This window comes from Vespa crabro, chromosome 2 (genome assembly GCF_910589235.1).
Source record: "Vespa crabro chromosome 2, iyVesCrab1.2, whole genome shotgun sequence".
Classification (NCBI taxonomy): Eukaryota; Metazoa; Arthropoda; class Insecta; order Hymenoptera; family Vespidae; genus Vespa; species Vespa crabro.
The window spans coordinates 17,405,283-17,430,256 of NC_060956.1; the positions used below are offsets into that span (position 1 = coordinate 17,405,283).

General features: G+C 35.4%; 1 protein-coding gene across 1 annotated transcript in view; it reads right to left on the reverse strand.

Moving 5' to 3' along the window:
- The window catches only part of LOC124421915, a 330,571-nt gene that overhangs the window by 285,070 nt on the left and 20,527 nt on the right, over window positions 1-24,974 (reverse strand). The window contains exon 2 of the mRNA XM_046957619.1: window positions 5,648-9,929. Coding sequence (XP_046813575.1) covers window positions 5,648-8,956 — 3,309 coding nt within the window. The 5' untranslated portion in view covers window positions 8,957-9,929. The remainder of the gene's footprint in view (window positions 1-5,647; window positions 9,930-24,974) is intronic.

Sequence of the window (24,974 nt, forward strand, 5' to 3'; positions counted from 1 at the left end):
GCTATGGAAGCGCATTTTGTGATAAGGGAGGAGAGTACGAAATCAGGGTGGTGGTAGCCGTCGTTGGTGATTTCGCTTGTAATGAAGTTTTACCGCGAATAACGTTCGTTGAAGGGACATCAATTTTTCAACGGAACGATACGAAAGATGTCAGATATAAATTACGATGCAAAAAAAATAAAAAAAAAAAGAAGAATTATATATGATATGAGAAATGTGTTCGAAAATGTACTGAAAATGGCAGCGTTTTGATTCGGATTTTGTATTCGGAAAAGCACGACAAAGAGAGTGTACGTATAATATCTACAAGCATATAGAAACAATAAAAATCCATTTGAAAGTTTTACCATGTATTCATAGCCTGTGGAAATTCTCGGAAAGTCATCGACAGGAACGTTCGTCAATTTGTGTGTTTTTTTTTTTTTTATTTTTTTTTTATTTAACGAAGATACGTGTTCAAATTCGTTCTGTATTTATCTATTTGTTTCTCGATATGCGTTTTCAAATACAACGAAAAGAGTGATATAAAAGCAAAATGATTGAAATAGATTCGGAATATATATATTTATATATATATATATATATATATATATATATATATAGATATAGATATAGATATAGATATAGATATATCTTGTCTTAGAAAAATCCTAAGAGAATTTCTTTCAAATACTCAGAAAAATTTTACGAAAGAGTGTATGCTCTTTCGAGTTTGGTTTAAAAGTTTCAAAACATATGACTTCTGTATCGAGCTTTACGATTGGCCTTTTGAATTCGAAACCTGATAATTTACACTTTCAAAGACTGCCAAAGGAATGGAATGGTTTGATACCTGCTATATTCTTTTATCGGTATCCTTACTTTTCACGATTCTCTGTGACCGATCTGCTCTCCTCATAAATGTTTCAACCAGTGAACTATCCAGTCAGATAATGGCAGATTCATTCCTTTTATTTGATATAAAACTTTCTGCAAAGTTGAGCATTGCGATGAGTACCCTATCTATGATAAATTAAAGGGATACTTTTTTCATTAGAAGACATTCTCTAATAAACAATTTCATTCGTTGAATTTGTTTACTCTTTCTCTCTCTCTCTCTCTCTCTCCCCTCTCTTTTATTGGATACATATAGTATTTCGTATTCGTGAAAAATTATTTGGTCCACCAGGACCATTCTTGTATCCGGTTCAATAGTTGATAGCGAGTTAAAACAAGTATTAATTCGCCAAAATATCAACGTTGAATTGTCATCGAGAATCTCGAGTATCACTCAAATCCTTTTAATAATATAATGCGATATATCTATCAAAACGATGGGTTCTCTCTGATTTAAAGTGAAGCGTACCCTTGGGAATAAACAGAACAGGAATAACGTTTTTATTCTTTATCCATTCTCTTCGTTCCGTTTCTCGGTAAATGTGTACATCATATTCAATGGCGGAAATTACGTACTCGGATTTTTATCGCGATATCTCGTTCTTTAAGTGAAAATGCTTTGTTATGAAATTGATTGAGATACGCTCTCAACACTTATAGAAATGGAAAAATATAACACGCTTTATTTGACTCATCACCACGTTTAATATTTCTCGATGTTGCTAGTAACACCGATGAGTAACGATCGTTGCCACTCCATTATTTTATTTTATTACTTTACGTCGACTATTTTCCAACGCAATTTACTTTTTATTTTAGTTTTTAAATTTAGCTTTCAGAAAATTCGATGTAAATATTATGGAAATTCGTTTTTAAACTTTTCTTCATTCGTACGCATATAGGAAGAATATTTCATCGAAAGTATATTTCTATATTTTGATAAAATCAGATGAAATTATTTACAATGATATTATATTTATTATAATTTCTATTCTCAAATAATATTGTTACTTCATTATCATCTAATTTTTTTCATTTTATTTCAATAACTACGCCAATTATAATAAGGATTGTTTGAAACGAGAACATTGTTTTAATTGTGTTTATCGAATGAACGAATTGTAACGATCGATAGATCAATAATTTCCCCCTTTCTCTTGTGCTTGTAATTTTTTGTTTCACTTTGCCGCAAATTAAAACGTATGTTTTATTTTTTATGGTTATACTCGTTGTATACGTTAGTAGCAAATGTAATTAACTGTAAACTTAGCCCGTGTATTCAGAGGCAAGTTTTTCCACAAGAGGAATAAACTTTAAATCAAATCTATACTCGCACACTCGCCGTACTCGTTCTTAATGACATTGAAATCGAATGGAAAATTAAAAGATATAAACGAATAACGAAACTTCATAATCATATAATATATTTGCCCTTTTGAAACTGAATTTTTAAAACATGATGTTACTTAATAACCGTTTGTTGTTATCTCTTACGACGCGATACAGAATCATAGGCATAGCACGTTCAATTTCAACCAAACGATATGTGTGAGTGAGTGTGTATATATATATATATATATATATATATATATACTCTAGGAAGACTATGCCGGTGAAACATAATACTATCCGTTGCCGTTAGTTTCAATTTTGCTGGATAACGTTTAGAGAGTAGATACAAGAGTAACTAGAAAATTGTGAGGAAGTTGGAGAAAACTAAAACGTGAGCGTAAAATTTATAAAGTATAACGTAACACACTTCGAATGATCAAAACTATCGTGTTTCTCGTGACAAAGTATGAATTGAAAAAGAAAGGGAAATAAAGAAAATAAGTGGATCGTGGAGAAAGAGAAAAATCAAATTTACGACGGATTACAAAGTCGTACCGAATTCTTTGTTCCGCGGAGAAAAGAAATACTAAAAACTTTTCAGTCGAATTTCTACGGTAATTCGGTCCTCCGCAAGAACACGAATTAGCTTCTAACTCGAGTTCGTAATGCGTAACGAGAGTAAGAGAATTTCTGTTTTGCGAAAGCTCGCTTGTGAAAGCAGAGCTTTCTACAAGCCCGACGTCCACTGCAAGAAAATGATTCCGTTGTAAATACATCCAATCTGGGGCTGTGGCTCGAATATTAACGTCCCTTCTCTTTGAAGAAGAAACAGGAAATGCTTATTATCATCGAACTTCCTCGTTGCTTATTTATTCTCTCTCTCTCTCTCTCTCTCTCTCTCTCTCTCTCTTTTTTATTTTCATTTTCTATCTCATACGTACCTCACAAATTATCAAAATATTTAATCGAAATATTCAATCTACAAGAATTTTATATATATATATATATATTTATATATATAATTATTATTTTTATTATTTATTAATATATTTATTAATATTTATTTATATTTATATATATATATATATATATATAAAATTCTTGTAGATATAAGAAATATATATATATATATATATATATATATATATATATATATATATATGTATCATATTCCCAAGATGCGCATTGATTAAAAGGTGACTATCATTGAAATGATTAACACAAGAGAATTCATTTCGAAAGTTCAAAGTTCGGTAAAGAAGATAATAATAGAAACGAGCATCAACAGAGAAAGCGAGAAATAGAGAGGAAGAGAGCAAGAGGAAGAGACAGAGAGAGAGAGAGAGAGAGAGAGAGAGAGAGATGGAGAGAGAGAATGAGAGAAAGAGAAAGAAAACGCAATGAACTCGTCTAAATGGGAGAAACGTGTTTTGAAAAGGGTGCCTTGTGCGTTGCTCATCTTTAAGCCGATTGAGAAATGGATATGTTCACGTGGCTCATTTGTTTTAATACCTTTTCACGGTTCAAATGAGAAATACAAGAAGCTAAAATGAGATTTGAGGGGATGGAGAGAAGATAGAAAGAAGGGTAAGGGTGTCAGTTGAAGATGAAACTGGATAAAGTATCGTTCTCGCGTCAAAGAGAAATATAACGTAAATTTTCTCGATAGAAATAATATTTATTGATTGTTCAAACGTATCTCATTTTTTTTATTTTTTTATTTTTTTTGTTCTCTTTTACCTGTCGAAATGAAAATTATTTGTAACGCCTGGCGTTTGTATTCGTTTCTCATCACTTACGATGAGAGAGTAAATGGGAACGGCAAATAAGCATTTACGTTCATTGTTCTTGGAATGAATGGAAGTGAAGCTCCGGGCCATGATTTAGCCCAGAAACGGTCCTACATTAGTTACGTAAGATAGCACCATGGTCGGAAATGTGAATTCTCTTTACTCTTCCATTGTCCGGCATGGAAGGAAGGTACGGACTACTGGAGGAGGGGGGAGGGGGATATTTACTTTATCGACAAGGTAAACGTCGGAGCTTTTCATACGCGAGAAAGTCGCTGTGCTAACCCAATTTTGTTAGAAACGACAAAAGTGAAGACAGAACGACGTATGTACGAACAGGCCGTTTGTGAAAAGTGCCTACACGTTATTTGCATTCCTTCACGTTATGGATACTTTATTAGGATAGCAACGTTTTAAAATTGACGTTGGGAACGTCGATGTGAACGAGAACGAGTAAGGTCTGTCGCCTAGAAATAAATCAATTTCGATGTTACATGAATACCGAACTTCGAACGGACGGCTCTTTTTTACAATATTCAACGTTATTCCAGCGATATCGAATTATAGAGAGCGAACGAAAGAGAGAAAGAGAAAGAGAGTGAGAGAGAGAGAGAGAGAGTGAGAGAGAGAGAGAGAGAGAGAGAGAGAAAGAGAAGAGACAGAGCGAGCCAGAGAGATATTTGGAAAGAATTTATATGATATTCATACAACCCTCGAGAAATATTTCTTTTTTTTTTTGTCCATTTTTTATCAAAAGACGCAGATCAACTTTCATTGACCCGTTCAATGTATTCTATCGGTCGTCTTTAATTGGAGGAATACTTTTCGACGATAATCCGTAACGAAGGCAAACTTCTTCGGGATATTAATCCTTATCGATGAATAAAAGAAAATAGAGAAAGTAGAAAAGTAAGTAAAAGGGGGCGATTGTATCCTCGCAAAATCTGCCATTCTCGATTCTAAACACGTACAACGAGCTAGCGAATGAGATCGTCCTCGGACGTCCGCCCATCTCGTTTTATAGGCGCGACAGACCCGAGATGCGGAGAGAGTCGGTCTCTCTGGTTTGGAAGTAAAGTGAAAGATACACAACGCTCGTAACGAAGTTTTCAAAGACAACATTGAGCCTGATATCTAACGAGTTCATTCCACTCGACTGCTGCGGCAAAAAAAGAGAAATAAAAAAAAAGGAGAAAAGAAAAAAAAAACAAAGAAAAGGAAAAAACGGAATGAGTGCAGTTCTCTGTTTAACGCAAGCGGCATCTCTTTTCACGCATCTTTTATTTTCACATTGAAATATTCTGGAAAGTATTATAAAAGAAAAGAAAAAGAAAAGGAAAGAAAACTTCCCTACGGTATGCATACGATCTCGACAAGGTTGGTACGAGGATTCTCTTTTTTATTTAGATTCGAATCGATCGATGGTCGTACGTACACTCATGAAAAAGAATATGTGATTTCTTTAAAAAAAAAAAAAAAAAAAAAAAAAAAAAAAAAGAAAAGGAAGAAAAAGGAAAAAACCTAGACGCATGCAAGAGTTCGATAAAGGAAAAAGAGGAATAAAAAAGTTGGTTGTTAAATTAAATGGAAATTTTTGTAGCTATATCTGAAAGAACATCTATATTCTTTTTTCTTTTTTTTTTTTTTACCTCTGCTTCCGGAGACTGCACGGTCAAGGACTGTCTCGGTGGCTTCTCTGGTGGAACTTTCTTGAGGGTCCCGGTAAAGGTGCTCGTTGTAGTAGTACCACCAACGATGCTTCCGCTGACTCCAACGGTACCAACAACAACTCCCCCAGCCGATGTCGCTGATGTACTATCGTGACTGTCGATTTGACACTGATGTCGATGAAACTGCGAGAACGAACCACGCGACGTATCAGCACGATCGAACTGTGGGAGACAAGGAAGTGGCATCTGTGACATGTTAGGTATCTGAATGGAATTCGGATCATTGACATCGTGTTGGATACGTGGAGATAGTTTCTCACAAACGGACGACGGGCAAGCTTGAAGGCTCGAGCTTTGTGGATACGTGGTGGTCAGTAAACTGTGATGGTGACTGTGCACCACCTGATGTTGATTCTGAGACAAAGAGGGTGTCTTCTCCAAATGATCTTGATGATTGCATAAAGGACTCATTTGTATTTGGTGTACGTCATTTCCAACGGTGTGCTGTTGAATTTCCGTAGATTGTCGCTGAATCTTATCGCCGATCTGATTCTGCGTTTGCAAACTTTGTAGTCGTGCCTGTAAGTCACTCTGTTGATGCTGAAATTGAGCGACCTTATCTAAGATTTGATTTTGATTCTGAAGACATTGCAGTTTAGCTTGAAGGTCGCTCTGTTGACGTTCGAACTGGCTTAGCTTTTCCGAAATCAAATCGAGACTCTGCTGATTGTGTAACTGTTGTTGTTGGGCCTGAAGGGAATCCGATTTTTCGCTTTGGGAATCAAGCTGGCTCTGTAAGCATTCCGTTTGACTTTTGCTATGAGTTAATAAACTCGAAGAGATATTGTGACTCTTTCTGTGACTGTGTATTATATGATCGACTTGATCGTTTTGTTTAGTTGAATTAGACTCTCCGAAATCGGTGACTACTGTTAATACGGCCTTAGTGTCTAATTTGGCTTCGCTCAATGCTGGATACTGATGACAAAGATTTGGACTGGCTCTTTGTGACGAAACAGCACTCGCAGTGCCTGGTCCAAGATTAACTACAGAACCACTGATCGGTTGATCGTCGAAATCTTTTCGAGACAATTCCATGTGTTTTGTTAAGTCAGCACTTACGTGTCGTAAATGACGACGCTGTTCCATTATAGTACTTTGACTGATGTTCGGCAACGGTTGAAAAGCAGATTGCGACATTCTAGTTTCTTTACGTTCTTCGGGTGGATGTGAAGATCGAGATTCTCTTCTTTCCTCGGATTGATTACGAGATCGCGGACTAGTGGAAAATATTTGATTCTGCATCATGTTCCTCTCTAATTCTTGACGTTGCCTTTGTTCGGCCCACATTGCTAATTCTTGTCTGGTCTTCTCGAAGTTTTGATTAACAAACGATGGACTTTTCTGATTTGCCCGATCGGCAGATGTATCTCGAATCGGAACGAAAGGCATTGGTGATCTTCTAACATCTTCCACTCTTTTACCTTCCAAATTCATCGGTGACCGTCTATGTTCTTCGAAATAATCCGATCGTCTGCTTTCTTGCGGTATGACAACTCTTTGATTCGGACTCACATTGCCCCAATCTGCCTTTCTATCGGTAGCCACACTTTTCCGATTTTCTTGTCTCGAATCAAACGCCATAGGTGAAACTCTTAAGCTCGCGTCCAATCTTCTCTGATCAGGTGGAAATACCTGCGTACCCTCGACTCGTTTTGGTTCTATAACCGTTGGCTTTCTGGATGATACAGCCATATCTTGATTTCCATCACCGGGAAACGTAAAAGTGATGGTATCGTTGCGTCTTTGAAAACTCGTTGTAACGTCAACGGAAATGGACTTTCTGTGCTCCGATTTAGAAACATACAAACCACACTCCGTTCCGATATTATCTACGACCTTCTCCCGTACCGTTTGATCACCATTTGCGTCCACATAGAGACCGTCCTGCCTTGTTCTAGGATTCTGGTTTATCGTAGTTAGATATCTCCTTTCTTGCGTTTCACCCGTAGCAATTTGCGATCCTTGTACGATTATGGCACCTTCGCTACGATGAATCTGATCTTGAGGGGGATTCTGCGATTCGTATTTAACTTTTTGCAATGCCGGTACGTCGACACTAGCCGATTTTCTGTGTCCTGTATCGTGTGTGATTTTTGAATTTCCACGGGGTGGTACCATCGGTTTTGGGCCACGACTTGGCCTTTCAGTCGTAGCGATTGCTATTCCATGAGCAACATTTTGAGCGATCGGTTGAATTATCGGTTGCGTTTGATATTGGCTCAGCTCTTGAGTGAATCTCTGTGGATTGGGCGATTGTTGGCCGAATTGTTGAGCTTGATAGATTCCTGTATGGGGATTGTACGGCACCGCATTCATAACAGTTTGAGGATACTGGCTATACGGATATTGAGGTTGGCTACCAAATTGTGTATATCCAGGTGGTTGAGGTACCACAACGCTCGCAAAGTAAGGCGGTTGTGGACTAGCCGACTGAGAGGGTATCTGTGTTCCGTGTTGGACGGTAACATACTGACTTTGACTCGCGAACATAGGATTGGCAACCGTGCTTTGACCATATAGCGTTGGATCTCTATACGTAATGTCTCTGGTTACATAACCGGCCCTCTCTGCGTACTGAGCTTGCTGAGGATATATCTGCGACCTAACATCAAATTGACCTCGTATTTGTGGATATTGACTTTGCTCATAGTCCGGCGCAAATTGAGGTTGAGCTTGTACCGGGACGGTTTGCGTGCTGGTTTGAGAAACGTGCTGGACTCTTTCGGGATTTGTTTTATCCACGATGTATTGCTGAGGAGGTAATTGACCCGTAGGAGGATGTCTATCCTCTGGTACTCCTACAACAGATTGTCTTCTTCCAGACGGATATTGTCCAGTCTGTTGATCTTGCTGCGATTGCTGCTGTACTTGCTGTGATTGCTGTTGAACTTGCTGTTGCTGTTGCGGCTGTGGATGCTGTTGCTGTTGCGGCTGTGAATGTTGTTGTTGTTGGAGTTGTTGTTGTTGTTGTTGTTGTTGTTGTTGTTGTTGTTGATCTTGATTCTGCACGGTTGTTTGTCCCTGTTGATTTCTCTCTTGGGAAAATCGCTCGTAATCCAAGGTTCGATTCTCAAAACCATTGGATAGGTCCTGTTTTGTAGTATCTGTCGGTGGATCGGCTCGGCCATTTTGGTGGCAATCTGTCTGTTGATTCTCCATCGTTTGCCCGTTTTGACTAGTTTGACCCTGTGATCCGGTTAAGCCTCCTGATCCGGACTGTGACATAGTGGCGGCCCCCACCGACGGTCGTCCGCCGATGTAGCCGAGGATTCGCCCTAATCCACACACCGTGACGACTTTTTCGCTCCCCTCCTCGGAAAACTTAGAACTCGATGATGAATCGGATCGGTGACGAACTTTCGTGCCACCTAAACGTCAGAAGATCGGTGCGAGGCATGTAAACTTTGATACTCCGTCGGACTTAATTTTAATTGTATTTTCGCTACGACGCCTAAGATCCTCTTTTCTTGATCGAAACAGTTTTCTTGATTTACAATCGATATTACCAAACAATTCTTTTTCCTCTCCCGTTGTTTTCTTTCTTTTTTTTTATTCTTCTTCTTCTTTTCTATTTTCTTTCACTGATTTTCGATTACAATTATATTTATCGTAGGATGATAATCTTAGAACATCGTAATTATTTACGAATGACGCTTTGGTCTATTTGATTTAAAGCCGTATCGAGTTCTTTTTGCTTTCTCGTATTTTTATTCCCTGAGACTCGTTATACGGACTTTGCTCTTTTACTTCAACGTGGATATGGCGCCTACGTAGCGTAACACAGTAAGCTCGTTGTTCTTTGCCTAGATCGATATATCACTTTGTATAAAGTATATATCTATGTACATATATATGTTAATATATTATATTATATCGGATAGATAGTATCGAAAGGATTTTAATTATTCGATACATCGATGTAAATTCTTCGAAAATTCATTCGTTTAATTTAACTTTGATTTTCTTTTTGTTTTTTCACGTATTATCAACACAAGACTTTTGATTAAACGTTTAAATTCCTCAAATTCTACTAGCATCGATTCGTAGAGATCATTGCAAATTTCTAATATATATATATATATGTATATATTTTTATACATTTATATATATATATATATATTAGATATATATATTACGTTGTGTAAGTTTTGACAGCGACTATCTTCAGTTGCCGTTGATGCAAGTCCCCGAGGGCGATCTGTAAAAATATAACATCTCCGTTTGCTGACTCGGCGACGTTATACGTCTCGCACTTTTTGAAACGTGGTAATCCAGAGAACGTGCGTCCGCCATAAAATGGGTTAAAGTTTGTTAAAAATTGTCTCGAATAAGAGCTTCGCTTATCGCATCAGAGTTGAACAGAACGAAAAGCACAAAACTTCTGAATTTAGCGGTAAGCAATGTGAAAATTTTGTGTTTCTGCGGTTAGACCGAACGAAATACTCGCACACGGACAAATCGATAAACTGCTGTTCGACCTCGAAACTGTCGACATTTGGAGAGTAATCTTTTTGCACTTAAACACCGTAATGGCTTTCTGGTAGAACACATAGTCATAAGCCCACTATGTCGAAACAAACGTATTCACTTACAGAGACATAAGCGGCTACTTTTACATTTATACAGTTCGTTCGTTCGTTTAAAACGACAGTCAAATCGTTCGTGCTGCTTATACGGTATGTGACATATATCATATGCCATTAACATTTTGTCGAAGCAAAGTATTTATTGAAATTCTACTAGTTCTCCTCCCGTTCCTATTTCTAGGAGTTTGCATTAAAACTAATTGGTAAGCACCAAAAATATCGTTTTTCTGAATCATATATAGAAAGGGAAATCAATATGATACAGGGTACAACGTTGAATAGAAATTAAAGGCGATCAAAAATCAAACGGGACAATATTAACAAAAATAACCAAACGAAAATATTTCGTAATGTTTATGGCAATTCGCACGACATGGAAACGTAATATTTATCTTCCGTTAGTTTCGTCAGTATTTTGAAGAATATTTCGTATCAAATACATCGACGCTCTCAGTCTATGAGCCATACGAAAATTGAAATCCTTTTGAAATTCGAAGCAATCAAAGTTTTCGTGCGTTTCACCGTTGGCATGGATGATAAAACGGATGGGAGAAAAAGTGTATGTATGTATGTGTGTGTATGTGTGTGAGAGAGAGAGAGAGAAACCGCGTGAGTAGTAGAAGTGATCAATCCCGTTCATCGGAACAGGAGAATTGTTTTCACGATTTCCGAAATACACCGTGATGACTTTAATTTCTCTGAGGCAAAGCTATCTTTCATTGCCACTAACTTCATGGCTGACGGAATACGCGACGCAAATCCAACCAAGCCGGGAAAAAGCCAAAGTAACGAGCCATTGACGAATATTCATACTTGCACTTTGACAGGATTTTCGGATATATCGTTGGTTAATACGTTTTCCGATGAGCTAATCTCTTATGCATAATAATCTACTCTACGTGCCGTTAACGTGCGATCCAACGCGAAGAATCAGATCATAGCATTTAATGTTCCATTGGGAATGTGTTATTATCTTTCCGAACGAACTATCGTATCGTTTGATTCGTCTCCCTCATGTCGTATTTTTCTATTTTTTTTTTTTTTCTACGATAAAACTTCAATGAAAGGAGGCGCACAGATAAAACGAGACAAAGTTTGGAAAAATTTCTTCTTTTTCTTTTTTGTGTCTTTTTTTTTTCTTTTTTTAGTTTTGCTTTCTTTTTTCTTTCTTTCTTTTTCTTTTTTTTTTTCTTTTTTTTTTTTCGTGACCACTGGCCGTTGCCACTAGATATCTCTGTAAGTTTTGCAACATCCTGCTCGTAAAAACGGATTTATCTTCGTGGCAACTGGAGCGAGCGTTTCCCATATCGTGGAAAAAAACGAATTAATACCCACTTGTTCTCCATTAGAACGGCGACTTGTTAAAATCACGATAGTACTGCGATTTTTTTCTATGACTCCATTATCATTATTATACTTGTTTTCGTATAATCTTCGAATATTTATATTCGATAAATATAAATACATATATATATATATATATATGTATATATATATATGATTGGAGATATTTCTATATTCAGGAAATTCATTCGTTTCACTATGCGATTAATTGCAAACAAGGGCAAATATATCATCGATACATTTAAACGAATCGATTGACCCATTTAATGTGTACGATTATTTAGTTATTTCTCTACATTCATGTGTTTTAATTTTTAGTTTCTGTTTTCCTCTGTTCTTTTTTATTTTTTTTTCCTTCATACACTCTATCGATCTATGCACTTGCACGGTATATACGATAAATAGTAGTAGTATTTCTTCAGAGGGATAGAATACAGAAAGAAAAAACAGTGGCAGAATTTATCCGATTAAAAGGTCAGACGGTGAGTTTTAATAGGTGAAATTTTCCACGCAACATCGTAGGAAGAGATTAAATACAATTAAAAGTTAATTAATTCCAATTTGATTTTTAACAATAGAATATTAAGCGTGTAATCAAATAATACTTTTTATTACGTATATTAATAGATAGACTATATAGACGTAATTTGATTTATTTTATGACCGCAAAACTCGAAGGGACAGACAAATAATATCGTGGAATTAGAAAACTTATAAATCAATGATGTTTATTTTGAAGTTAACTTTTATCTCGCAAGAAAATATGAAAGATTAAGAGAGTAAGAGTGAGAGAGAGAGAGAGAGAGAGAGAGAGAGAGAGAGAGAGAGAGAGAGAGAGAGAGATAGGGAGTCGAGATCCAATAAACCATTTCGAGGCTACTCCTCGAAGATAACTCGGAAAATTTCGCTGTGAGACTACTAGGTCGGTTTTATGATCGTTCATACGTACTATACTGAACGTGCGCATAGATACACTCACATTTCCAAGTCCGTGTATGGAAACACGCTAAGCGTATCGTCCGCAGGATGCTTTGATCGAGTATACGGGTGATACGTTCTCCGTTCGGAATCTGGAACGAGTTCATACACGTGCTTCTCAACCACTAGCATCGCGGAAAGAGAGATAAATAGAGAGATAGAGATAAAGATAGAGAAAGAGAGAAAGAGAGAGGAGAGAGAGAGAGAGAGAGAGAGAGAATTCCACTTTCATAACCCTTCCTTCTCTTTGCGATATCAATCGTTAATCCGTTCAACGTAAAATCTACTACATCCAACGAAATTACACATTCTGAGAACGAATAGTTGAAGGTACCATGTTGGTACTATATATAAGTACCATATGTATACATACATATGTATATATATATATATATGCTGTGTGTGTGTGTATGTGTGTATCATATATATATATAAGAATGTATGCTGTTGGTATACATAGAACGAAGGAAAAGACAAAGACATTTTATACATCTAAGATTCTTTGTAGACGATTCATTACACTTTATCTTTCTCTTCTAAGCATTCATTTTTATTTATCACATATTTATTAATTTTATCACATTACACGATCCTTTTTATTCTTCTCGTTTCAAAATATCACTTATGATATAGATTTATTTTTTCAAAAGCAAAAAAAAATGTCTCCAATCATTTCTCGAATCTCATTACAAGTGATAATCACAATATGACGAAACACGCGATTCCATCGATTCAATTTTCAAAAGGTTAATACGTTCGTATGGTATTAATATTGTGTAGATGCCATATAGATTATAGATACCTTTTTGTCTCCATTCTAATGTCAATGATACAATTGCTAATTGCGATTCGACTCGTCGAAACGATATGCTATTCTTGTTTCTTGTCAAATACGAAGATGTCGTTACTTGGGAAGTATTGATCTTGTTACAGAGTCATAGAATTCGATCTACACTATCTTATGGAGAATTCTATAAATCTTATAGTACCAACGTCGATAATTTGTCGCTTGTATGTGCAACACATTTCTCAATATCTCGATATTTCTCGTCGTGACGAATGAAAGAAAGAAAAAGAAAAAGAAAAAGTAAAAGAAAAAGAAAAATAATAATAATAATAAAAAAATTATAATCGCATTAATAATTTCATTTCAATTCGATTTAATCGTTAAAAACTTTTATGCGAACTTGTTTTTCCATAAATGTCAATGAATTCGTAAGTAATATAGAATCGAATTCAATGCACGACGAGCGACGATTTTAATGGTTATTATTGATGGAAATGAAACGTTCATTGAATTAAATATACGAACGGACCAATATAAGTATTAAATTTTTAAATAAATCAAAAGGAATATCCATCCGCTCTTGGGGAATAACAGAAGTGAGAAAAAGAAGGAGGTGGGGGAAAAAAATAACGTGAAGAGGAGGGAAGATACGAAAGAACGGTCGGAGGAAGAATGATCTCTTGTTATTCGTTCGGAATTGAAAATTTTGTATTAACAAAGTTTCTTTTAAAGAGAGGAATCACAAAGCGTCGACTCCTACGTGAGATACTTCGTATAATCGTTTTCCGATCTGTTTTCGAATGTCAATTCCTGATTTCCTCGTCTGCGATCGACAATCCTCATTCTAATTCTATTTTTTCTTTGAAACAATGGAGACAAGTACGAGTACAAATAGATTCGAATTACTCTCGTCAAATCTGTATTATATTTACTTTATTTCAGCTGTGAATTAGATTTAAAGAAGAGATCGTTTGGCATAAATTTATTGGAAGGATCTTAAAGGAATGGTATATCGAATGTCGCAAAAGGACACTCGGATCATACGGGCTGAAAGCCTTAGGGAAAGATCCGATTTAATCGGGTTGTAATATTTCGTTCTGGGGTTAATCGAATCCCGAACTCGTCCGATTGGCGCGTTACCAAGAGTTCAAATGTGGGTGCTCGCATGGCTGCGAAAGATAGGAAGATCGATTAAAATCAATTACGAAGTAAAAGGAAAAGGGAGAAGATTCGATGGAAGGATGAGAAGGAGGAGTATTAATTACCAATCGATTCTTCGTAAAACGAGCCGAAAAATTGACGCTCTGCGAATGGCATTTGAACTTTCCGATTTAAAGTTCTAGTTATTTAAAATCCAGGAACGAGCCAAAACCGAAGCATTGTTCGTTGGTAGGACGTGACGAGTCTAGTAGAAGTTTGTCGGTAGGGTGAGAGTTAATATTCGTGCGTTATCTATCGCAAGCATGTGTAACCCTTCGTCCTCGAGACTGAATCTGAAAAGGTGAGAGAGAAATGGAGAGAGAGAGAGAGAGAGAGAGAGAGAGAGAGAGAGAAAACGACTGGATCGTCATATTCTCTAAAGTGGAACGAAAATTTCAACCCTTTGGAGTTCCAACAGACTGCATCGAGATCCAGTGATAATAACGAGGACGTTCGAGTCTCTCCCAACCCCTTACGAAAAGGATGGTTTTTATTTCGAGTTCACAGTCGATGTGTTTGTCTCCATTCTCCTTATCAATTTCACCGAACAGTTATATACGACATCGTACGATGGCAATGAATGTTAATTGCACAACGTGCTTTTGTACGTATTTAACATCGTTTTGAGGTAAATAACATCGTGCTAATATCTGATTTTTTTCTTTCTTTTTTTCTGTTTTTTTTTTTTTATTTATTTTCAAGAATAGAAAGTGAAAATAACACACCGTTAAGACGGTGTATCAACGAGATATTTAAAAAATGATAGCTAATATTTGCATTATATTTCTCCGTTGTGTTATTTTCTTATCTCAGCTCAGATGTATTATATAGGATAATCAAGTGTAGACATAAACTCTGATTTGTGTGTTTCTATGTAAAATCATAAATTATTTTTACGTATGATACTCGTTTTTGATTATTTCGTTTTTGATTTAATTCTCGATATCAACTTAAACAAAACTTAATGCAAGTATTTATAAATGGTGGAACAAATGAGTTTGATTCCGTCGCAAAACGATGCATCTATTACTTTTCCTCCGTTGTCCTGAGACTACGTTAGTTGGCTTATTGTTAGCTGCATTCTAATTTCCATATTTATCAAGCCATGGACCGGAAGTTTCTTCGCTTAACTTTGTTCCAACCGTTGAAAGTTCCACTATCAAAACTTAAGGAAGCTTCACACCGAAGAGTACTGCCCGGTTTTGTTGCCTCGGCAACGACAAGAAAATTAAAGAGAAGCCATCATTGGATCTATCTCTATTCTCCTTGAAAACGATTTACATTCAATCACTATTATAATTCACATTGGAGAGAATTATATTCTTATTTCTAATGAAACTTAATCGAATTTAAATCCAACTAGATAATTTTATCAACGACATATTATTTTACACTTAAACGTTTTCAGCATAAACAAAACGAACTTTTGTTTCGTAAATAAATTGGATTTAAAAATTATCCCCGTTCGAAAATCAATGAGAAAGTGGCTACTACTATCTATGGTCCGTAAACGTTCCAAGTAAATTCGTCGTCTAGTCCATTATCATCTTCCATATATTTTCATAATACATGTTCACATTTCCACCGAAGTGAATCTCATTAAGGAGAAATTATGCGTACCTTTCGCTTTAACTCATCGCACTGATTACACGTTATATGTCTCTCTGTCTCTGTTTCTCTCTCTTTTTTCTCTCTTTGTCTCTTTCTATCTCTCCTTTTTCTATCCCTCTCTATCTATCTCGAACGAACGAACGAACGAATGAACAAAGGATAACGAACCATGAAAGATTATTTCAAAATCAGCTCGTTTGAATCAAGTCAGTAAAAAGTATGAAAATTTCTTATTCGTGCAAGTTCATTCGTTTACTTACAATCAACGGTACATCTTTTGCGGTCGATTAAATACAAATTGTTGTAACGCAAAAAGTGTGAAGTAAAAAAGAGAAAAAAAAAAAAAAAGAAAAACAATGAATTAACTAACGTGAAAGGGCGCAGGGGAAAGAAGCATCACCGAAGAAAGTAGGGAAACATCGTATCTCTTTTAGAAATTTTCTCCATAATGTTAAAGCGCTCCCTAAGCGTCATAATAAATGAAGCGAACGGGCGCGGACTACGAAACCTTTTGGCCTGATGAGGAAGGAAAAGAAGGATGGGAGGAAGGGAGGGAGAGAGAGGGAGGGAGAGAGCGCGAGAGAAAGTAAGAAAGAAAGAAGAAAATGTCTTTCGCGTTGGAAGAAATGCGAGGATGGAAATTAGAATGCTGGAAGCTTCCAGGCGAACGAGAGACGATGGAAATTTGTAGCAAGACAGGAAACGTTTGTTCGTCGCTGATTTGCTCGTATATTCGAGGAACGTTTTACTAGAAATGTTTTCAGAAATGAAAAGTAAAATTACGTAGAAAGGATATGGTTCATTTATATACTTATTGTTGTATTAATTGTTCCATTTTAAATGGTTGTTTTATCATCTTGGAAAATAGATGAAGGTATGAACGAAAAAGAGAAACAAAATCATATCTCTCCTCTCCCTATCTCTCTCTCTCTCTCTCTTTCTCTTTCTCTCTTTCTCTCTTTCTCTCTTTCTTTAATGATGCCGAGTGTAAATGAGTTATTCCAGAAATGCCAGGCAGATTATAAGGTAATGATGAAACTTTACAACGCCGAAGCTTCTAACAGTGTTATGACTATTTTCTTGAACATAGATGCTCAAGATAGTAAGTACATATAGTAAGATATCCCGTAAGATTAAGATCTCTCCCTAAGGATAGTAATAAATGAAGAGGACGCATGAATACTGTGAAGCTCTGGGATCACAGGGAAATATGTCTCGCGAAAACGGAAATACTCTTTGACACAAACGCGACCCTAATCGCGAATAAATCATTTAGAATCATCTCTGTCTCTGCTTCTCTTTATTTCTGTCTCTCTCTCTCTCTCTCACTCTCTGTCTCTTTCTCTCTCTCTCTCTCTCTCTCGTTTTCTCTCTCTCTATTTCTCTCGTGCCTCTTACATTAAAAACAATCTTTTCAGGAAGAAAAGAAGCTCCTTTTATATCTACGAGTCTGCTATAAATCGTGATGAATATTGAATGTTGCACGAGTTCTAGTACCCCATCGTAGAATAAAATAGAAACGAGAGATTTTCGTTTTATCGTGAACGTTTTAAATCTTCCAAAATAAAAGTCTGATTGGATGGGTAAACGAAGATTCGCAAATGAAGTACGAATGCTCAGTTTACAGAGAATCATTTCACAAAAAGAAGGGAACGGTTGATCGATATAGAAAGAGGGCAAATGTTTACCTAAGTTGATTTAGTTTTGCCTGTGAAATAAGTAGATCGTGATAACCTTTCTTTACTTCTATTTCTCTTTCTCTCTCTCTCTCTCTCTCTCTCTCTCTCTCTCTCTCTCTCTCTCTCTTTTCCATATGATATTTCACTTCAATCTGTCTGTGAAAGAGAGTACGTGTGCGTATGGAGGGCTATTTTCCATTCTCCAACGAGAAGAAAATCAAGGACAATTTTCTCAATTAATTCAACGATATTGAACTTTTTTCATTTCGAGCAAAAATTCAGACTAAAAATCGATGTCGAATCTTCGAAGATCTATAAAACATACTAGATCTAGATATATTTTTCTATTTTTAATATATCACTGTCCCTTTATCTTTGGAATATATGTATGTATTAATTGATTAATTCGAAAAAGTATTTTATTCTCTTTCTAAACGTACCTATGTGACGAATAAACGAACGAATGATATCGAAACTCAGAAATTCGCATAGTTAACGAGCAATATTATGAGAGTAACTTTGTTAAAGCGGCGCGTGGTTTAACAATCTCGAAAATTTAATCATCCTAGGAAATTAGAAATATCTCGCAGCGTATTATATGGACGTACAACAAAGTCAAACTTTGCAACTATTTTCAGTTGACGTCACTCAAACGCGTCATAATTAACCAAATTTGTAGATTTAACTTCTCTCTCTCTCTCTCTCTCTCTCTCTCTCTCTCTTTCAGTTTATATATTTCTGTTGAATAACAATTAACGAACTAAAGTTTATCAACATACAACGATCGGCCTATGAAACTTCCTTTCCTCTAATTGTTTCGTGATATGATAGCCAATAGATTTCAAAATGAAAATCATTAACTATGTTTCATTGATAAAGTATTATAATCTCAATGTTTAATCTTGTTATATATTATCAGATATGTCATAACATAAAGTAACACATATTAACAAAAGCTTTGAACATATATCCCGAAATTATACATGTAAATGTTCAACCAATGTATGGATATGTAATAAAAATGAAAATCATAAACAGAGTACAAGGATCTCTCGTTGAAATAAATAAATAATATTATGTCAGATAGTCATCGATTGAAATAAATATTTTTAAGGAGTCTATATTAATTTTTCAATCAACATGCATAGATCCCTTCATCTTTTCGAAATTTTAAATCTATCCTGAATCGGATGAAGATAGCATTTTATCCTCCAACTTTTCGTAAGATTAAATAGTAATTTTCTAAGGATTTATTTTCGCATCTCAGATATCGAATAAAACGCGTCAAAGATTTTGTCCGCTCTTTTATCCTTTTTTCTTTTTTCTTTTTCTTTTTCTTTTTTTCTTTAACCTAAGTAACTACCTGCTACCTATATGATATTTCGAAATTGACTTTCTTCTCTTACGTCGAAAGCTCTACAAAAGCTCTACAAGAGCTCTACAAAAGCTCTAAGAAATTCGTCGACACTTTCGACCTTTCCACTTCTTATCTCTTAAATTCTCTCTACTTCTTTTTCTTCTTATATACATTTCGCGTTCTTTCACGAACCACAAAGATCTCAAATCTTTCAAAAAAAAAAAAAAAAAAAAAAAGAAAATTAGAGTAACGCTTGAAACTTTCTTTCTCATATGTATATATGTATGTATATATATATATTTTTTTTTGTTTTCTCTTTTCGAAAACGTTTTACGTGCGAGCATTCGAAAATTTCGATTATCAATGGAACGTGCAGTTGCAACCTACAAGATAATTGCGTCGTAGCTAGAAGAGATCTGAATTCTCCGATTCGGGTTCACCGAGGAAGTAGAGAGTTACGTGAGTAGCCTTTCAAATCAAAGTATCCTGCAGGGTGCCAGACTGCCGAATAAAATCCAATCTCTCGTCTCACTTCTCTCTCTCTCTCTCTCTTTTTTTCTTTTTTCTTCTTTTTTTTTCTATCTTTCTTTCTCCATTCTCTGTTTCTTTCTCTTTCAACTGAATATCGTACTTACGTGTATATCTAACTGTTCGTCTCTTCTCTGTACCATATGTACATAGGTATATACCTAGATACTATACGTAGATGTATAAATACTTATACGCATATAGGTACATAGATATGTATGTATTTACATATATACGTACATGTAACTTCCTTCGTGCGTTAGAAAACGTGAAAAAGTCGTACTAGGATAAAATACCGTTGTTGCATTTCCTACCCTCGTTCTGAAATTTTCACGTGAGCTACATGCGAATTTCCGTAATAAGCATTCTTACACTTTCCTTCGTGTATACTTGAAGCTCGCTTTTGCTCGAACTAGAGGATTTCCATAGGACTATCGATTGGTTATATCACTGGCAATATGTATAGATAGATACATAGTGTATATATATATATATATATGTATATATATGTGTGTGTGTGTGTATGTGTATATATATATATGTATATATACAGCTTTCTATCTGGAGACATAATATATCCACTCGACGGCATTATCGATTTGTCCACAGTCAATAATAAATGTAAACACTTCGCTTATAATTAATTGCAACAATTCGCGTAAAATGCTATGACAAATGATGTATGTAAAGTAAACGATGATGAGAGTGCGAAGCTCTTTGTTCGTATATTCGTGTTGTATATATGAGGTGAATGAACTTGGATAAAGAAAGAAAGAACGGAAGAAAGGGAGAGAGAGAGAGAGAGAGAGAGAGAGAGAGAGAGGGAGGAAAGAGATTCTCAAAGAAGAGAAAGTAAGCAAGATGTAAGCTTTCATGCAAGAGAAAAATCCGTAAAAGGAAAATCCGTAGAATAGAGTATCTATCTATCTATGTGGAAGGATCGTTCTTAAGCATTTGATTTGACCTCGATTTTTTAACAGTACGCATCATATCTCATTTAATCCGTCGTTCTTTAATACACATCCATAAAAATATCGAGTTCAGGCAAATCGGACAATAAATCGTATATCGTGTCACTGTTATTTACAAAGATCCACTACGTGCAACGAAGCATTGGATTTTCTTTCCCCATAATTTTTTTATTTTTTTTATTTTTTTTCCCCCCGTTTCTCAATGAAATACGCCAGGATATACGTGGATCCGTTGAACACGATCATCTATAAATATCACGCAACGGATATTAATACCCGATGGAAAGTTTAAAAGTAAAATAAGTCTATTCGCGTACAAAGTTATTTTGTCACGATTTTCAAATATTATCCTATCTGAATGGATCTACTCTGCTTACAGATTGTACCGTGACAATAAAGATGAACGAAGCGAGAAGTATCCGTTTTTAATCTGAAGATAGCGAGGAGTTTCAAGCGAGATGACGACAAATTAAAATGTGTTGCTTTCTTCCTCCCTCTCTCTCTCTCTCTCTCTCTCTCTCTCTCTCTCTCTCTTTCTCTCTCCCTCCCTCTTTTGGATTAATATATAGTAAGTTCAATATTACGATTCTTCATTCTTTTTTAAGGTCAGACAGATAGTTCTCACTTCACTCCAATAATCTTTAATACGTGTTATCAGAGTTTCTATTCGAGATCGATCGTAATTCGTGGCAATCTTTTAACGATAACCAACAGGACAGGCTCTACTACGCACTCGAATAAGAGGTTCTCTATTCGTCGAACCATTTATCTTTCCAGTCGGTGTCCTTTCAACCCCTTCTACATCCCAATTCTTATTCATGGGTCGCTTCCTCGTACGCGAAGCGTCCTGAAATGTCAGCGGAGTTAACTTATCGCCAAAACGTTTCTGCATGACGTCAAGGGACTTAAACAACGCAGAAACTCGCTATCATCCGTCTTCGTTTTTTGGTAGTGTAAAGATAAAGATAAAGATAGAGAAAGATAGAAAAGACCTTCTTGCGATCGTACTATAGTTTTCTTTTATATAGTTTGCAAAACCCGAAAAAAAACGTAACCAAAAAAAGAGAAAAAGAAAAGTGACATTTCGACTTCTATGTCGAAGCTAAAATTGAAGAATCTTTATACTATTAGATATGTAATGTTGAAAGAGATTTTTTAAGATATTATTAATAATCTTGAAAATTCGCATAAGAAAAACAAATGTAATTTTTAATACCTAGATATATTTTAAGTTTCAGTTTGAAATTCTTATCTTACGTTACGCGTTCAAATTTGAAAAATGACATATCTGTTGAAGACGAAAAAGTTAAATAATTTCCATATTTCAGAAGATATCAGGATAAAAGAAAACAAGTCCGCTTATTCAGAATATACGAATAAATTGTGCAAGTCTATGCAGATTTATATCTTCCGCAACTTTCTTTTCTTTAGCAATTTGTATTTTTCTTTCAGAATGGATCGTAGAGAATTCTCAGTAATGGGGAATGCAATTATGGTATTCATGTATTCCAAGAGCGCGAGCAAAGCGTTTGCGTGCTTTTATGATATCACAACAAGTATGACTATGGCTACATAATTAAACTCTAACATTACGAGAAGCGTTGAGAATGGTGAGATTGGGAGGTAATGAATACATGAAAAAAGAAGTAGTTCAATTTAATTGTACTATTGCACATTTTTTATTTTTTTTTTTTTATTTTTTTTTTTTTTTAATTCAATAGCCATTTGAATTTTTCTTTGATGGTTTACTCGAGATATAGAAATTTATATATTTTTTATTCGTTAACTTAAAATTTGATAGCAAAAGTACATCGTAAAAACATCGTCAAAATGATACGACATGAATATTCGTACGAATTAAATTCCACTTTGGTAGAAATGATAGTTTGATTTGGTTACGATAGTACGTTACGTTATGGTGGGACAAATAGTGACATATTTCGGAAAATTTTTCGTACGAAGTATTTTGAACTCGTTTACAACAGGAATTGTCCACGTATGGAAATCGACCTAAATTTTTACGAGCAGCTGTACGCCCGGTCGTTTTACAATATTGCTTTCATTTAAAACCAAAAGTACATCGTCGATCAGTGCATCGTAAAACTTAGATGTTAGTCATGAAGCACATTAAGGAAGCGCACTTAAGAAACACCTGCGTTCCGTGAAGCGTTCGCTCTCTTACTCAATGAAATATCTTGCCTCTAAAGATACATTTTTTATCCCGGAAAGTTCTACCGAAGTCTATGGAACGCACAATGCTGAATGTAAAAATTTTACATGCCACCGAATGTTGTCCGACGCAATGTTCACTGCTTATCCAAAGTATGCTCATATCGCATTACTATGATCATTCTGCTACATTAACAACAATCTAGAATATATACGATAAGGCAAATAAATGATTACATATTGTTGCCTAAAATTAATTCGATAATAATTTGAATAGTTTTCAAATTAAATATAACGCACGAGGATTGTCTATTCGCTATGATTGTAAAATTTTCGAATGAGATGGTATTTCACTTTTTTGATAACAATATAAAAAACGTAAATATTTATTTAACGTTCCATTTAAAAGAATCAAAGTAATCCTTTTTGTATCTTATCAGAAACATCGAAAATAGTTTCTTTCATTGGATCGTCTTATTCAATTTAAACGAAAAAATTATTACGACGTTCATTAATAATTGTAATGAAAATAGCTTGGAATGTTTTTATTTGATTCACCCTCTGTATGTCGTATCTATGTTGCTCCTATAAGTTACGCTTAATGATGCGATATTTTCACGAAAAAAAAATCGAACATCATTTAGGTATACAAAAGCTTTATATATATTGTTTTCATGTAAGTAAAATGTGAAAGAAATATTATGTGTTTCTTTATCAGATTATTAGCTAACATTTCTGTTCATAATATTTGACGTGTTTGTAATATATCTATATCTACGAAAACTAACTTTTCTCATTCGCCATTAATTTCAATAGTAATCGTGGTACAGAACGAACATCGTAGGAACGTCACTTAATTAGCCGAAACTGCTCTGTAAATCGAGTTTAAACGTAAGAACTCAAAATTGTCGAATATTCACGAATTTGGATAGTGAATTCGTTGAATAGGGAGAGAATGCTAAAGAAAAAGAGAGAGAGAGAGAGAGAGAGACAAAGAGAGAGAGACAAAGAGAGAGAGAGAGAGAAAGAGAGAGAGAGAGAGAGAGAGAGACAAAGAGAGAGAGACAAAGAGAGAGAGAGAGAGAAAGAGAGAGAGAGAGAGAGAGAGAGAGACTCGTGACAAGCCGGTGTTGACTACTGACAAACCAAACGGAAACTATAAGAAACTTTGATACTTTTTAATAGAAAATCTTACCTTCTCGAGGGCATTCTTCAGTGAGAAAAATTGTCGAGATAATATTAGTACTCGAAAGGTAACTGAAGAGACGTTCTTGAGAAATTGGGTCGTAGAGTTAAAATAAAAATATTCTCTCTGTCTCATTACGCGAGAACATAAGAGAAGGAAATGATTAAAAGTTTCATTTTAATGATGGTCGCAAGATGGTCGATCTCTTCATTCTTTCTGAGTACGTTACCTATAAGACAATCATTTTCAACGATAATCATCATTTGCTCGTTTGTAACACATGTATTAGCAACAACTAGATATACACAAGGTACCTTTTGCTTACGTTCTCCCACATATACCGAATGAGGAATAACATTTCTGTATGTCTAGAGAAGCGTAAGTAGAAATTGCACTTTATACACAGCAGCCGCGATATAACCTGCAATTTGCCAAAGCGCACGGCAAATGTCCTGCGGGTGACTCGTCTCTCTCTATCTCTCTCTCTCTCTCTCTTTCTCTCTCTCTCTCTCTCTCTCTGCACATCTACGTCTCACCCTGTCTTTCTTTCTTTTCGTCTTTGTCTTTCACTTCTCTGTCCGCTTCCCTTCTCGTCGAGGAGAGAAAAAAAAATATAGACGGAAGAGAAAAGGTGGTACCGCGCGTTCCGAATTCGCATTTGTAGAGAAAAATCCTCTTTTCCTTGGAGCTTAGTAAAAATACAGTGGTACTTTCTTCTACCGAAAAAACAAAAACAAAAAAAAGAAAAAAAAAAAAAAGAAAAAAAACAAAGACGTAAAGAAAACACATCACAAAAAAAGGAAACAAGAAAAAGACAAAAAACAAAGAAAGAAAAGACAAAATGAAA